At 59.8% G+C, this 16,576-nt stretch overlaps 1 protein-coding gene across 2 annotated transcripts; it reads left to right on the top strand.

Annotated features, from left to right (window-relative positions):
* The first annotated feature begins 205 nt into the window (after positions 1-205).
* RAC2 (Rac family small GTPase 2) lies at positions 206-15,919 on the top strand. 2 transcript variants are annotated; one of them, XM_006742225.3, is made up of 7 exons: positions 209-385; positions 2,603-2,674; positions 9,682-9,799; positions 10,456-10,518; positions 10,908-11,067; positions 14,406-14,537; positions 15,160-15,919. In XM_006742225.3, exons 1-6 carry the CDS (start codon positions 351-353, stop codon positions 14,534-14,536), a joined length of 579 nt encoding a protein of 192 aa, XP_006742288.1. In that variant the 5' UTR covers positions 209-350; the 3' UTR covers position 14,537; positions 15,160-15,919. The 2 variants fall into 2 exon arrangements, with proteins under 2 accessions (XP_030893710.1, XP_006742288.1); XM_031037850.2 differs by lacking the exon at positions 15,160-15,919 and having other exon boundaries at positions 206-385; positions 10,908-11,074; positions 14,406-14,533.
* Positions 15,920-16,576: the final 657 nt, after the last annotated feature.

Raw genomic sequence — 16,576 nt, 5'->3', positions numbered from 1 at the left:
TTGAGATGAACTGGGTTCCTGGAAGCCTGACGTCTTTGGAGAACAACCCTGGCCCTCCCCCATGGGCAAGACGTGAGGCCCCAGCCGGCAGGGTACCCCGGTCTCCTGCGGGTGCCCCAGCCCAGCACCTGAGGGGCCCCGAGCTGTTCTGCCAGACCGCATGCTCCGCCTTCTGCAAACGGCTGTTGGGGCAGCAGCTTGGGTAAGTTCCCCTTCCGCTTCCTCCTACCTCTTGTCCTACTGTTGCTGCTCCTCTGCCGAGGCACCTCGCCTCTCCAAACCCCTGGAGCCTGCAGAAGCCCTCTCTGCCCTGAGCTGTCACCAACACTGCCTCCCAGGCCCCGGACGCCATGCAGGCCATCAAGTGTGTGGTGGTGGGAGATGGGTAGGTACCTGGCTGAACTTCCTCCCCTGGCTGAAGCTCTCTACTGGGGTATCCCTGACACCCGCCTGCCCTGCAAGATGTAGGAGTCCCTGGGAGGCAGCGGGAGGAGCTGCTCCCTTCTTGTCCCGGGGCCCACAGACGGCCCCCGAGGTGGGCAGAGGACAGCTTCACCCTCTTTGCCTACTTTACTCCGGAAGCTGCCCGGGTGGCGGTGGGTGGAGGTGCCTGGGGTCCCTCCCCTGCACCCTGAAAGCTGGAGCAGGTCTCTCATGGGACGTGTCTTCAGCTCTGTGGATGCAGGGGCAGGGGTGGAGAACCAAGAATGTGGCCTTTGTCCTCCGGCTGACCCGGGCTCTAGTCACTGGCTCGCACTGCTGTGTGTCCTTGGGCAAGCCACAGAGCCTCTCTGAAGCTCAGTTCATCCATCTGGGAAGAGGCCACGCCCCCAGGATTGATGTGGGGTCACCTGACATAGTTTGAGTGGCTGTCCTGTGCATAGTGTGCTCAATAAATATCAACCTCCTCCCCCTCCACCTTCCCTGACTCTCCCCTCCCCCCTCAGCCTGCCTGGTTGGGGAGGATGTGTGGGGGATGTGGGTGATGAGCAGAAGGGGGAGGGGGACATGAAGGGAAGTTGGAGGGAAGAAGGCATGGGAGGGTGATTGGGAGGGTCAGTGTGGGCTAGGCTGGGCTGAGGGGCTTTCTCAGCTGCGGGATCTCAGGGACCTCGGGTTGTCATGTCCCCGTGGGCCTCAGTGACCTCAGGTTGTCATGTCCCCGCGGGCCTCTTTCTAATGAGGTCTAAGATGCCGATCTCTGGAGCCAGCCAGCAGATGTCTCAGGGTCCAGCCCACAGGTGCATCCTGGCATTTCCTGTGAGTCCAACCCAGTAAACCCCAGCATTTCTAGCTGGGCAGGCCTCCGTTCCAACTCTCCCATTCTACAGAGGGGCAGCCTGAGGTTGGAGAGACTCAGATCTTTCCTGGCCTGGGTCACAGTGGCCCTGACATGACAGACCGACTTTGGCTCTGATAGATCTCATGGGAGCAGGTCCATTTATCAGCCCTCAGCTGATTCCGACACACTGGCCTGGCCTCATCTGCCCGCCTGCCCAGCCCTGCTCACTTCCGCTCTGTGTCTGATCTGAGGAGGGGAGGGCAGGAGCCAACGTTCCAGTCATTCAGTCACCTTGGTGGCAAGCTCTGGGGAGGGCAGGGGGGGAAGAAGGTGGCCGGCCTCCTGAGAACAGGAAGTGACAATGCAGGAGTGGGGCTGGAGGGCCCAGGGCTGCCCCTTTGGCTGCTAGCCTTCCCACTGCACCACCCGCGCCCCCGCGCAGCCCAGCCGACCCGCAGGCCAGGCCAGGGGAGGACAGCGCGTGTCATGGCAGTTACTATCGCTTGCTGTGTCAGGCACTGGACTCAGTCATGCCCCCTCTATTTGGTCTTCCCACCAATCTAAAACTAGGCCCATTTTACAGGTGGGAAAACTGAGGCTTGGAGAAGTTAAGTAATTTGCCCAAGACCTCATGGGATATGAGGCCGGGTCTCTCTGACCTCAAAACTCCATGCTCTTAACTGCTGTTCTCTCTGGTGAGGGGGGAGGGAAAGAGGAGGGAGGGACAGGCTTCCCCTAGTGTTGACTACTAGCCGCTAAGCTCTGCCAGACACGGTGCTGGCTGCTTCTATGGGCTTCCTCTGATTTACTACTCAGCACACTCCTAGGAGGAGGAACGCCTCGGATCCCTATGTTCTAGATGGGGAAACTGAGGCCTAGGGAGGCTAAGTGCCTTGCCCAAGGCTGGGCCACTGGTAGGTGGTGGAGCTGTTATCTGGAGCCCAGGCGTGTGACAGCAGAGGCCTGGTTAGGCCCCTGGGTATTGTCTGGTTCAGCGGGCTCCTGGGCTCTTAACCCTATGTCCCACACTGGTGTCACCTGGGGAAGCTTGTTACAAATACAGATTCCCAGTTCTGCCCTGCACCCACGGATCAGAATCTCTAAGGGAGGACCCTGAAGTCTGCCCTTTAACAAACACCCCTGATGACTCTTATGACTCAGTTTTGGGACCACTGATACTGGCATTCTCAGGTGGGGAGACTGAGACCCAGAGAGGTGGGCCTGGGTCTTCCCTGAGGGCTGGGCTAGGGGACCCAGAAACCTCCCAGTGTCTCGGGCAGGGCCCATGACCGCTGTCCTCTCGAACCTCCTGTCTTTCAGAGCCGTGGGCAAGACCTGCCTTCTTATCAGCTACACCACCAACGCTTTCCCCGGAGAGTATATCCCCACCGTGTGAGTCCTGCGGGGGCCAGGGCGGGGAGCCGGGAGGATGGGGAGACACGCATCACCAAGCCCACCCCCTTGTCAGGCACTTCCTGTGTGCCGGGCCCTGTGTGGGCCCCTGGGGGGTCTCTGCCTGGCAGAGCTGCCTGACGACCCCATCGGGAGGCAGTAAGCAAGGTTGAGCTGGGCAGTGACGACCAGTGCCCAGGCCCCCAGAGCGGGAGAAACTGGGCAGATGGGGCAGGACGAGCGGCCTCCCAGCTGGGCCTCGGCAGGAGAAGCGGAGGGAGGGTGGGCTATGGAGGAAAAGGAGGCAGTCGAGGGCCTTGACACCAGGACACCAGGACAGCGGGCCAGCCGCTGTTAGGGGAGAGGGCAGTGCCATCTGGAGGCCTGTGGGAGGCCCTGCCCTCTTGCGGGTGTGGAGGCAGGGCCGTCGTTCGAGGCCATGCAGGAGTCCGTGGGTGGCAGCCTCGGGACGGAAGGGTACCTGGGGAAGCACCGGCCCTCGGCGGCCCCATCGCTCCTAGGACAGTGTCCCCACCCCCAGCACTGCATTCAAGGCTCCGGGCGGGCTTCTCCCAACCTTCCCTTCCAGCGTCACTGCCCTTACATTGCCTCATGTTCTGTCTGCTTGTCCCCACCAAACACTCCCTGGGCATTTCCACCTCAGGGCCTTTGCTCAAGCCGTTCCCTCTGCCTGGGGTGCTTTTCCTTTGCACGTGTCTAAGACCTCCAAGGCCCGCTCCAGGGCCCCTCCTCCGGGAGCCTTTCTCACCCAGCCCGAGGGACCTCTCACTCCCCAGAGTGACTCTATCTGATCTTTCCCATGACTATGAGTCTCTGGAGGGCAGGGAGCCTCATCCAGTTCCTTTGGGTCACCCCGTGAGCTTAGCACGGTATGTTAGGCACACTATGATCCGTGCATTGTCTTAAACACGCTGGACGTGTTTTGAGTTGACCTGAACTGAACTTCATGGAGAGGCCCTAGGAGGATCCATCGGGGCTACCCTCCATCTACTGAGGGCCTACTGTGTGCTGGCCCCTGCATGAGACATCACACATGTGTGCCCTCACTTGATCCTCATGAGAGGTGGGCATTCCACCCAGGCCGCCCACGGGGGAAGCTGAAGCTCGCGGCTGCCAAGTGGCCTGACCCCCCAGGACACTGACCGGCACCCCGGCCTGGGATGGAGGAAGGCAGGCAGCAAGGACAGGGCAAAGAAACTGGGGTAGGGAGCCTGGAACACCGTTTTTTCGGCCCCATCTTGGCTCCCCAGTCCCCAGGGGGCCTGGGGATGGTGCTCGTCCCTCTCCGCACCTGCCATATTTGCCCCTTGGCCATCAGTCATCAAGTGTTTATCAGGCACCGCCTAATGCTGAAGGAGGGCTGGCTCTAGGCCAGAGGAAAGGCAGCTTCTGCAGAAGGTCATCGTCACCAGCCGTGCACTGGCTGCCTGCCGTCCTGCCTCTGCCTGTCCCAGCTGGGCTGGGGCCCGTTTGCTGAAGGACCTTAGACCAAACACTTCCCCTCTCTGAGCCTCAGTTTCCCCTTTTATAAGGGCAGGGCTGGGCTGGGCAATCCCAGGCTCACTGCCTGGGCTCCTCCCCTGGGCAGGGAGCCGAAAGGCATGTTCTCTGGCGCAAGATGGTGGGAGGAACAGAGACCAGGCTGGACCCAGTTGTTCCCAACAACTTGGAGAACGCTGGCCCCTGGGGGCCCCTGGTGGCCTCAGGACACTGGACACCCTTGCGGGCCAGATAGAATGAACCAGGCAAGGTCTGCCTTCCCAGGGCTCTGGGGAGTTGGGACAGACACTAGGGCCATCTTGAAATTCTTGACCTTTGCACAAGGGATCTTCCATTTTCATTTCGCATTGGCCCCTGCAGAGGATGTGCCGGTCCTGCGTGTCACCCTCCTGTGTCATCCAGGACCGAGATGCTCAGCTCTGGACAAGCCCTCCTTCCGGGGCTCCTGCTACAATGCCTGTTACCCCCGTTACAGGGAGGGGGAGATAAGTCACGCTGAGCCCTTGACATTGGAAGGTGGGGGCCGCCGGGCAGAGCGGAGTTGGGGAAAACGGGAGATCTCTGGTACAGAGATAAAAGACGGGGAGAGCAGCTAGGGCTCGGGGCCAGGAGGGTTTGCTGGGGCCGGGGGGGCACATGTGCTGGCTCACAATCAGAGAAGCAGGCGAGCTGAGCTCAGCTCAGGGCCAACCCCCCCATGCCGCACATGGGGAGACTGAAGCCCGCTGTGTGGGTGGCCTTGTGCGGGCCGTTGGGGACACCAAAACAAGGCAGGAGCACCCTGCACTTGCGTGCCTGTGACATAGGGGCTCTCTCCCTTCTGCCTCTCCTCCTACAGCCATTCTCAAAAGGAACCCCAGACGAGTTTTCAAAAGGGAAAATCAGATGCAGCCAAGCCCAGGCCTAAACCCTTCCCATGGCTCCCCTTCACGTTTGAAACCGTCTCCTCTTCTGGCATGTGAAGCCCTGAATGACAGCTGCCCCCCAGCCTCATCTCCTACCTAATCCCCCTTACCCACTGACTCCAGACTCCTGGGCTTCCTTGCGGATCCCAGACGCACCAGCCTCCCCCACTCCTCTGTCCTCCTTCCCATCACTCAGTTCCCTGCTCAGGGATCAGCTTTCTGACCCTCTGTCTCAAGTGGTCCCTCCCTCCACCCAGGCCCCATCACCCCACCCCCCCTGCTTGATGTTCTTTATGGCCCTTCCCGATCTGACTTTCCCTGCTGGCTCTGGGAGGACAGGGCCCTGGTCTGTCCAGTTCACGGCTATCACACCAGCTTCTAGAACAGAGCGAGCACGTCAGTGATGCTCTGGAGTGACTGGATGCTCTGGTATGTTCTGAGAAGGTGTCAGAACTCGGCCACCAGTGGGTGGCTCAGCTGGTGGGAAGAAAGAACACACGGTTAATTTAGGTCCCACTGGCCAGTCCTCGATTTTCACCTTCAGTTCACCTCCTGGCAAGTCAAGCCTGGAGCTGCATGAACTCGAGGACACCCAGCGTCTTCTGCTGGGCGCTCACTGCCCCTCGCCCATACTCTTGGTGCCGCGGGCGGGATTCCCTCACTGCCTCGGCTGGCTCCAGCCTCCCCTGCTCATGCACCCGCTCCTGTCCCCTCGTGCCCTGCCCGGGAAACCCCCCTGCCTGCCCCCACCTCCCCCAGCTAGCAGTGATAAAACTGCTAGCTCTGTAAGCCTCCCACTGGCCCCCCCAGCTTCCCCTCTGACCTTCCTCCCAGGCTTCTCCATCCAGTGGCCAAGAGGAGCCTTTTCTAAATGCAAATATGATCACATCAGCCCACCCCATCCCCGCCCGGTGAAGCCCCTCAACGGTGCCCCATTGCCCCGAGGACCGAGACCCGAGGCCCAACAGGGGTCCACGCCCATCTGACCTGGTCACTCCTCCTTGGTCCCCGTGTCACCAGCCAAGCATGCCCCCTGGCCCCTGGGTTCCTTGAATACACCATCTTCCTTTCTGAGGGTGGGCTTGGGTGGGGCGATCAGGTGATGCTGGGTGCTGGGCCCCCTTCCTCCTGCCCCTAATCCCCTATTCTACTCCATTCCAGGGTCAGGGCTGGGCCTGCAGCCCTGGGAATGCAGAAAGAGGCCACACGGACTCTGAGTGAAAACTCTCCATCCGTGTAACCTCGGGCAGATCACTCCCGGTTTCTGAGTCTGTGCCCTCTTGTGTAACATGGGGACAAGGGTAACACCGGCTCCCTGGGCTCCCTGGGCCCACTGAAGTGGTCTAAGTAGGAAGGGCCTGGAACAGTCATTGACACCCCTGGGTGCTCAGCAAACGTGAGCTCTCTGCCTTCCCACAGCTTAGGGAAGCCCCTCGCCCAGGCTCAGACCACTGACTCTCCAGCCATGAAACAGCCCCCATGTTTAGCCTGCGAGATTTTCTGAATTGGGGAATAGGGCTAGGCCTAGATCTGCTGCCAACTGACTGTTAGATCTTGGGCAAGTGCCTTCCTGTCTGTGGGCCTGTTTCCTCATCTGGAAAAAGGGGTGAGGGCTGGCCAGGGTGGGGGTGTAAGGTTCTTCTGGTCCCCGCTGCCAGTGAGTCTCAAGTAAGGGGGACCCCCGGGGCATGGATCCCGGCTGCACGCGTGCAGCGATCCCTCAGGCTCTGGTGGCTGGGCCTCTGGGGAGGGACCAGCGGGTATGTGTGAGGACATTGAAAATGAGACCACTCAGCTGCTCAGCATCTCCCCGTGGGATGGCTTGAATGTTTTCTGTCTCTTCGGATCCTCCTAATGGCCCCAAGAGAAAGGACTTTTTTTTTCACATTGAAGAAAATGAGGCTCAGAGAAGGTAGGTGACTCACCCAGGGTCACACAGCCAGGACGAGGCTTCGCAAGGAACTCTGTTCCCTCCTAGCTCTGGGTGGCTGTCCCTGGGGAAATCAACCCCCTGCAGTTCATTTGTCCACTTGCTCACTAACAGGTGTCACAGAAGGAGCAAGGCCTGAATCCCAACTCCTTTGCTTATGAGATGGTTGGCTTTGGAAAAGTTACTTGACATCTTGAGGCCTCGGTTTCCCCATCTGTCTGATGGGAATAACTTGAGGTTCTTTTGTCTTCGGCTACCTGGGACTTCAAGACCTAACATAGAAAAGTCCCTAGATTTCTGCCAAGCCCCGGATCTGGTGCTTGGTGCTGCTACGAGGTCCCAGGACCCTGCTCTTTCCCCATCGCCACGGCCCCTGAGACCCTGGGGATGGCTCCGCGAGGACACATGGCTTTGGCTCAAGGAATCTTGGGAGGCTTTTTGGCACCAGAATTTCAGGCTGGACATTAGAGAGGAGAGTGTCCCAACACCCTAAGTGTGTCCGGAAGGAATGTTTCTGACGGAAGCCAAGGACAACCCAGGTGCTTCTTTTCCCATCATGCCCTGCGGTGTCTCCCTGGACAGCGCCTTCTTCCTGACATCCCACGGCAGTGTGGGTGGTATCTAGAGTTGGTACACGGAGCACCGACTATGTAGCATATGCTGTGCTGGCCTCAGGGCGCCGTGAGGAGCAAGCCAGGCACGGTGCCTGCCGTTGGCGCAGATTGCTGGCCTGGGGCCTGGACTGGCTGGGGGCCAGGAAAGGCTTCCTGGGGGAGGTGACCTTGAGATGGGGCTAGAGGCGAGTGAGTAAGAGTCAGCTGGGCACCAGGGCGGGTGGGTGGGGAGGAGGAGCAAGGGAGGAAGAAGAGTGGGAAGTTAGAGGAAGAGTGTCTGTAGGAGCTTCCAGGCAATAGGGAGCGGGTCATCTGTGGAACTGAGAGGTGACTGGAACACTCCATGGATGAATAAGCATGATGTGGTAAAAATGTCAGGCTACTCACTTTTGGGGGTGTGTGTGTGTGTGTGTCTTTCTCAGAACAGGTGTCTTTGGAGTCACTCTGAAGCATTAGGGCTTCTTCAGCCTGTCCCTGAGCAGCATTCTGTGAGGGCTTCCTGGAGGAGGGGGCATTCCAAGGGCTTCAGTTCAGTTTGCTTTAATTCCGATGCACTCACTGGGTGCCAGGCCTGAGCCTGGAGATGAAGCAGGCATGGGCCCGGCCCACATGGAGCCTATGGCCCCTGGCAAGACAGAGACACACTAACTGCCTGTTTAAGTCGAGATAGAGCGGTTGCCTGAGGGAGGGAACAATGAGCTCCTTCCAGGTGGGGCACAGGGAAGGAGGTGGCCTGGAGGTTTCCCCACAGAAGAGGAACTGCCTGGGCACGATTTTGAAGCATGAATAGGAGACAAGGGTCAAAGGGGGCAGAAGCGTATTCTAGAAGGAGGCACAGACAGGAACAAAAACCCTGGAGAGTGGGTAGCCTGCATGGTCAGGGTAAGTGGGAGTGTTTGGACAAAGAGAGGTGGGGAAGGGCATTCTGGGCAGGAGCAAGTACAGGGAGGTGGGCAGCGCAGGCCTTGCCCAGGAGACAGCTTGGCTGGTGTATGAGGGGAGGAGAAGGAGGAGGAGCCTGAGGTCTCAGTGGGCCAGGTCAGGGGACGCAGAGCAGGGCCTTCATGGGTGGCCTCAGTGAGGAGAGACGAAATGATGATCCGGGGCCCTCACGGGCAGGAGGTGAGGGCATCTATGGAAGCATAGCTGGGGCATGGGGCAGGGAATGCTAGAATCACGCACAACTGGTTTCTCACTTGGTTTGTTCACTCACTGGCTGTGTGGCCTTGGGCAGGTCGCTATACCTCTCTGATCCCAGTCTTCCTTCCCACAGGCTGAGACACCAGCACCTTCCTCTCAGGGGTATGTGTAGTGAGAAATACTGTTGGGTTGAATTAAGAGAAAACCTGGAGGCTTGTTTGATTGCCCTGGAGGCCTCTCTGGTGCTGGTGGGAGATTTGGGCTATCACTGTCAGCACCCCCTGTCCCAGCACCCCTTTGGCATGTGTCTCACCTGTGTGTGCTGGTAGCATTTCTTGACATTGTCCGCAACAGCTGGCTTTTGGTGTGCACTCGGGGGTGGGCTGGAAGACCAGGGATTTAGCGCTGCAGGACATCCTTCTGCCAATGGAAGACAGAGACCCCAGGTCGTGCCCCTCAGGGGCGCCCCGTCTTCAGTGGCCCCAACAGTAACAGCTCACTGACTGACCCTTCCTTGTCTCTTCCCCACTCCCCTCCCGAGGCTGCCACTGTACCAGCTACTCGGCTCAGGGTTTGCTTCGGGGGGCACCCCACCTGCCGCGGGGGTGACCGACCTCAGTCCAGCATAGGAGGTGGGGAAAGTCGGATCAAGCCCTAGAGGGAACGGCGTGCAGCCTCACAAAATCACCTCTCAAAGGGCAGGCGAGGGCAGACAGGTGATTGGAGACAATATTTTCCTCTTGATGCTTACCTGCCTTTAAAATTTTTTAATGTAATGAATCAGTAAGGAAACAAAAGAAAAGCTGAGCGCTCAGCGCCGTGTGGCTGCCCGTGGCCGCCCCTCCCTGGGTCTCGGCCTCCGCACGCAGCAATACTGATCCTACTGTCCCCCCACAGGTTCGACAACTATTCAGCCAATGTGATGGTGGACAGCAAGCCCGTGAACCTGGGGCTGTGGGACACAGCAGGGCAGGAGGACTACGACCGCCTCCGGCCGCTCTCCTACCCACAGACGGTGAGCTGCCCTGCCCTCCTGCCGCCAGCCGGAGCTCAGCCCGCTGCCCCTGGGGGCGACGCCCTGGGGCCAGTGGCTTCGGACCCTGCCCGTCTCAGCAATGCCCTCCCAGGCGGAGCCGGACCTCCTCCCCGCGCCCCTGCCCGCCCTCCTTCAGTCTCCCTGCTCTCACTGTGCCCATCTCGCCAGCCCCTCTGCCTCAGGGGCTCTGGCACCCCCTGGCTCCCCGTGGGTGGGGCAGGCAGACCCTGGATGGGGCCCCAATAGGGAGCCCCGGACTCTGCGTCCCAGGGGTGCTGGGGAGGGGAGGAGAGATGGGGGGCAAGCCTGCACCTGTGGCTGCTAGACCCTGGCGTCCTTGGTTCTCCCTCCAGGCTGGCAAGGGAAGGGCTTCTGGCCAGATGACAGGTAGTGAGCGCCCGGTGGGGAGTACGGGTTCTGTGGCAAGCCCTTGACCTCACTTTCCCCATCTGTAGAATGGGGTGGTAGTGGCACTGACTGCGGAGGGTCGCGTGAGGATTCACCACTTAGGACAGGCCTTTCGGAAGGGCTGGATAAACAAACAGCTCAGGGGCTGCCCAGGTGTGGAAGGGCCCAGGCGGGCTGCCTCCAGGCCCCCTCTCATGGGTGACCGTTGACCGTTGCTCTGTCCCCAGGACGTCTTCCTCATCTGCTTCTCCCTTGTCAGCCCTGCCTCCTATGAGAATGTCCGGGCCAAGGTGAGCAGCACAGAGCGGGGCCTTGGGGGCTTGGGGGCTTGGGGGCTTGGGGCAGGTGACCCCGACAGAGGGAGGGGCCGCAGAGGGCGTGGGCAGAGAGCGTCCCCAGTGCCAACCGGCGCTGGGGGTGAGGCTCAGAGGGGGTTCAGAAGGGGCTGGGGTCATTGGCTGTCCTGCCCACCCTCTATAACCGTGCCCCCTCTCTCCTCCCCGCACGACCTCTGCCTGCCTTTTATCGCTCACGAAATCTTGCTTCTTTTCCTGCAACCACGCCCCCTCCTGTACCACCTCACGCATCTTCTCCTCACCCCCTCGCGCCGCCTCTTCTCATCTCACACTTGGTGCCCCTCTTCTCCGCACCCCCTCCGGCCCCCCGCCCGCCTGCCCAGTGGTTCCCCGAGGTGCGACACCACTGCCCCAGCACACCCATCATCCTGGTGGGCACCAAGCTGGATCTGCGGGACGACAAGGACACCATCGAGAGGCTGAAGGAGAAGAAGCTGGCTCCCATTACCTACCCGCAGGGCCTGGCCCTGGCCAAGGAGATCGGTATGGGGCTTCGGCTCAGAGAGGGGAGCTGGCTGCAGGAGGACCCCGACTCGGCCTCGCTGGGGATTCAGGGGGCTCCCGGGCCGCTGTGCCATGTGCTGGCTGGGTGACCCGGCCTGTGTCTCTGTGCCTGGGTTTCCTCACCAGCAGAACGTGGCAATAGTGATCGTTCCTGGTGGCTGGGGGAATCAAATGAATTCACGCCCAGGAGGCCCCTAGCTCGGCACCTGCATGCAGGCAGGACCCCGGGCTGGGTAGTGGTGGTGGGAGTATACACACTCCATAAGCAGATGCTGAGGTTAGCGCACTGGAGCTGACAGGGGCAGGGAGAGAGTGACGTGTGCTGCGGTTGCGAGCAGCCAAGTCAAGCTTAGGTTTTCCAGGAAGGCTTCCTGGAGGAGGTGCTTCTGCCTTAGTTTGAAGGGTGATTTCCCTGCTGCCTCTTCCTCACCACCTTTTCCCCAGCCCCCCTCCTCAGCCCAACGGCTCTTTGCCTCCTGATCACTGGGCCAGAGAACTAAAGTGACTTCTCAAGGTCACACAGCCAGGAGGTGGCAGAACTGGGATTTGAACGCAAGACAGCAAATTGCTGGCTTGGGGGCCTCCTCGCGGGGGCTCAAGGCTGCCAGCACCAGGGAGGCCGTGACTGGTGGGTCTGGCCTCTCCCATGGCGCCTGGGCCTGCTGTCCCAGGTCAAGTCCTGACCTGCCTGCAGCCGGGGGTTGGGACACTTGCCCAAGAGCCTGGCATCCCCAGCCGGGTTTGACCACTATGAGCAGTGGCCCAGCGGCCCGGGGCACTCTGCCTCGCCACAGGGTCCTGCAGGCCCAGGGTTTGGCCCCTGAGTAGGTAGGGCCTCCCCACCCCAGGCCTGCCTCAGCCCCACTGCTCTTCCTTCCACCGGAACTGGGAGGGCTCTGGGGACTCACATCTCTACAGGAAGAGAAACCACAGCTGCCACCTCCCCTTTCCTGTGACTAGTCCAGCGACATGGCCATCTTCCTTAGGGGGCCTTGGGCTGCCTCTTAAGCCTTGGGTCCCGAGCCCCACCCTGGGGTCTTTGGCTCCTCGGCCTGCTGGCTTTCCTCACAAATATGGGGGTGTACCCTTGCCTTCTCTTGTTCTCTGGCCAGCGCATCCCCCAACTCCTTCTGCCCAGGGCTGACGCTCTAGCCAACATGTGACCCGTCCCCTTCTAAAGCCTGTGCTTTGGGACAAGGAGAAGGGGGCTGGAAGCCTGGAGGCTGGTCCTGGCTCTAGCACAATGGTATGTGTGACCTTGGAAAAGTGGCTCTCCCGCTCTGGGCCTCAGTCTCTCCATCTGCACAAGCTGGCCCGAGTGATCCACAAAGGTCCTTTCTCCTCTGTAAGGAGGTGGCTCGGGGTCCTGCCTTGGTCCCTAGCCGATCCCTCCGGGAGCCGATCCCAAGTGAGGGTGGGGCAGGGGCAGTGACTCTGAACTTGACTTGGACCAGCCTAGGCCAAAGGGGAGGCCCAGGAGACCTGCGGGTCTGATGAGGCGAACGACAGCTGTCTCTGGCCGAGCCTGTGGTGGTGAGTTGTGGAGTCGAGGCCCCAGCCAATAATCACTATAATCACAGCTGGCTGACCAAGACCGAGCACTTCCTGGGCGCTGGGTCACTGGTTCAAGGCCACCCAGCCAGGCTGGGGCAGAGCCCAGATTCAAAGCCGGGCTGCCTGGCTCCATCAGTCATGGCGATCAGGGGCACCTGCTGCCTCCTAGCCTGCCCGCACGCCCTCTGCAGCTCCTCTGCCCCACCTGCCTCAGCTTGACAAGCTGTCCCAGGTCACCATGTCCTAGACTGATGGGAGGCTCAGGCACAAAGAGGGGGACTGACCAGAGTCCTAGGGTGGTCAGGAACAGAGCTGAAGGGAGTGCAGGATCCCCGCTCAGGACACTTGCTCTGGATGCTGCTGGGCCAAGAAGAGCAAGAGGGCGGCAGGTTCCAGGGAGGAGGCAGTTGGTGGGTGTGGAAGAAGTGGACACTGGCTATGGTCCCTTGCAGGGAGACAGTGGCCAGATGCCCAGTGACACCCTTCTAGGCACAGAGGGTTATAAGGTGATGAGGCTCCCGGACTGAACCAAAGGGAACTCTGTCCCTCCCAGCCAGGCCCTGGGACCACTGCCCATGCTCCCTGGTGGGAGTATGCTCCCAAGTAGAGGGGAGACATCCAGCATGTGACTTTGTGCAAGTGACATGCTCTCTGAGCCTCAGAGACAGTTTCCTTGTCCCTGCCCCACCTTTTCTTTCTTCCCAACCCCAGGTCATCTGTGGGCTTCCTCCTTCCAGGGGCTGCCCCCTCGGAGGTCCTGGCTTCCCTCTCCCCAGCTGTGTGTCTCTGGGACCCAGGCTTCCCCCCTCTCTTGCCCTGTTTCCTCATCTCTAAGTGGGGAATCACAGTATTTCTTCACATGGTTTTTTGGAAGCACCCAGCTCAGGGCTTGGCAGGGAGCAGGTGCCCATCAGAGTCGGTCTGCTTCCTTCCCCCCAGAAGAGCCAACTCCAGCATGGGGACAAAGTTCTCCTTCCTGCCCCTCTCTTTCCTCTTGTTCCTGAAATCGGCCCCCAGCCCTCTCAAAGAGGGGGTTTTGTGGTTCCTTACTTCAGGGAAACTGTGCTGTAGTGGTCGTGGGAACTCACACAGGTTCCTTCCAGAAGGTCAGGGAATGCTGCCCCTTGTCTGGGCCCCAGGCTCCTGCCCTGAGCCATAAGGTGGGAGAAGGCCAATCCCCTCAGTGAGGAGGGAAAGCTCTCTCATCCCGTTCCCTCACTGATAGCCCCCAGCCACCCCGAGGTGGGGAGGAGAAACATCCAGCATGTGGCTTTGGACAGATGACTCCCCACCTATGAACCTCGGTGTCCCCGTCTGTAAAATGAGGTGATGCTAAGGAATGGTCAGATGACATTTGGAAGGTCCTGGTGCCTGAGCCATGAGCACTTCAGGCCTCCTGGTGGAAGCATGGAGGCAGGTATGCGGCTGTTTTCTAGAAGAAACTGAGGTGTGGAGAGATTCAGTCACGGTAGCTCGAGCTCCCTGTCCGCCCCCCCAGGAATGTATCCAAATGCCTTCCTGCCTTCCACAAATTAAGGGCTGCCGTGTCTAAGAAAGATACAGACCTGCCCCTGTGGGTCTTAGCCTCTCCTTTTGAGATCAAGCTCCTTGTTCCAGGCATGAGGAAGCGGAGGCGAAGGGCAGTGGTTACCCGACCCCACGGCCTGGCAGTGTGTGGCTCGGGAGAGGTTTCTGCCCAGGGCCGTCCCCTGACCTCGGCTTCTGCCCTCTTGCCATCCCCCCCCCACCCCCCACCCCGCCAGACTCGGTAAAATACCTGGAGTGCTCGGCCCTCACCCAGCGAGGCCTGAAGACCGTCTTTGATGAGGCGATCCGGGCCGTCCTGTGCCCCCAGCCCACGCGGCCACAGAAGCGTCCCTGCAGCATCCTGTAGGGTAAGAGCGCCTCCTTCACTGCTCCGTGACCCACCCGACCCACACACAGCAGGCTGGGCAGGCTCCGGCCGGGAGGGGCTGTCCAGCCGCAGCTCCAAGGCCTTCTGCTTCGCCGGGAATGGCATTTAGGCCAAGACAGAACGGGGAGTATCAGAGTGGCCTCAGTTTCCTTATTTGCCTGAGCCAGTCCGACTCGGTGGGGCCCGGGTCCCAGAAGGAAGGTGCAGGGTGTCAGAAAGTGCCAGAGCCACGGCAGGGCTTCCACTCTGCCAGTCCTGCAGGAGGGACAAGGGATGGAAAGATGCCTTTGGCCCCTGCCCTCAGGAGAGCCCAGCGGAGCCAGGGAGACCCAACACCCACCGATAAGGGTGGAGGGGGGGCAGGTGGAGCTGAGACTCCTGGGGCGGAGGAGGGACCTGAGTGTGTCAGAGGCAGCCTGGAGAGCTGGGACAAGAAGGATGGAGGGGCTTCGGTGTGGTGGGCCCGCAGGGTGGGCTGGTGGGAGGGTCAACCTGGAGAAAAAGATGGGAGGTGGCAATGAGCTTTGAGTGGGGAAAGCCGTGAGGGGGCAGGTGATTCTGCTTGTCCCCAGGGTCTTACCCTCCGCATGTCTCCCTTCCAGGTTGCGCCCAGCCCTCCCAGCCAGATGGCTGTGACCTCCAGGGCCCTCACCCAAAGCCCGGTGGCACCCGGGCTGGCCCTGCTGTCCCCTCCCTGTGGTGTTTCTTAGCAGATGGCTGCAGAGCTTGGTTGCTCATCTTCTCCGGGCTGGAGGCCCCCTGGGGCTGGAAGGCTGTGAATTTGCAGGCTCCGCTCCCGATCCCTTCATGCTCCCACCTTCACAGGGGCCAGAGGGGAGCCACCCTTGCATTAGTGTGGCCAATGTCAGCTGCCGCACGTGACAGCATCTATCCCTTTACCCCAGTCCCACCTGATGCCTGAATCCCCTCTGGAAATTTCGGGCCAGAGGGTTGCCAGCCACCACTCGCATACCTTCAGGGACGGGTCGCTCACTCCCTCCTGAGGCAGGCTACTCCAATATTGATGGTCTTGCTTGTCTGAAAGTTCTCCTTCTGAGCTAAAATGAGTGTCTCAGACGTTTGCTCCTGCGGCCTTAGTTCTCCTTTTTGGAACAACATAAAACAGATCAAATTCTCTGCATGTCGGTGGGTACCCGCAACAGCCAGTCAAAACCCTCGGCCCAGCTGTCTCCTGCTGTCTCTCAAGTCTTTCTACGCCACTCACAGGATCCTGAGCTACATGTGCCTGTGGGAGTCTTGAAACTTTCAGACCCTGCCAGGCAGGACTTTTGCTATTGCAAATGGAAAACCTAATTCAACCTGCTTAAGCAGAAAATAAATCTATTGATCCAAATTTGGAAATATCATGACTTCAGCTGCAGTTTGATCAAGGGGCCTCAAAGCATGTCATCAGGACTTGCTTTCCTGTACCTCTTTCTTTGCTCTACCTTCCGCTGTCTGGTTCATTCTCTGGCAGTTGACTCTCAGAGCATCCTTCCAGGTTCAAGGTTTGGAAAAAAAAAGAAAAGAAAAAAAGGGGGGGAGGGCAAGCTTCTGCCCCAGGCGAAGTTCTAATTAAGGTTTACTCTGATTGGACCAGCCCAGGTCTTGGACCCCACTTCAACCAATCATATTTGTTGGGGGGGGGGTGCTGAGCTCTGATTGGTCAAGCCTGGACCACTTGTTATGCTGGAGCAAGGAGGGGAGGCAATGGTGTAAAAATCTTCCATTCTAGGATGGAGGGGTTGGTGCCCAAATGAAGACTGAGATCTTGCTGGAATTTGGGTGTGTGGGTGGGTGTCAGGCAGCCAGAACTTCCCAGCCTCCACTATTGGAGCTCACGGGAAGTGTCCTAACAGTGTAAGAAAGCAATGCCCGTCCGGCAGGCACTAAGCTAAGGCGAGTTTCTTTACGAGAGAAGGTGGGGCTGTTGTAAGGAGTTAAGTTCACCCGTCAAGTCCAACAGCGCCTGGTGTGGAGCTGGTCCCACTGTAGTGTTTGTTACTTTACAAGTGCCGG

The sequence above is a fragment of the Leptonychotes weddellii genome, chromosome 5 (genome assembly GCF_054177405.1).
Source record: "Leptonychotes weddellii isolate Sample4059 chromosome 5, ASM5417740v2, whole genome shotgun sequence".
Classification (NCBI taxonomy): Eukaryota; Metazoa; Chordata; class Mammalia; order Carnivora; family Phocidae; genus Leptonychotes; species Leptonychotes weddellii.
Note: the sequence above shows the minus strand (reverse complement) of the source record. Positions and strands in the feature narration are given on the sequence as shown.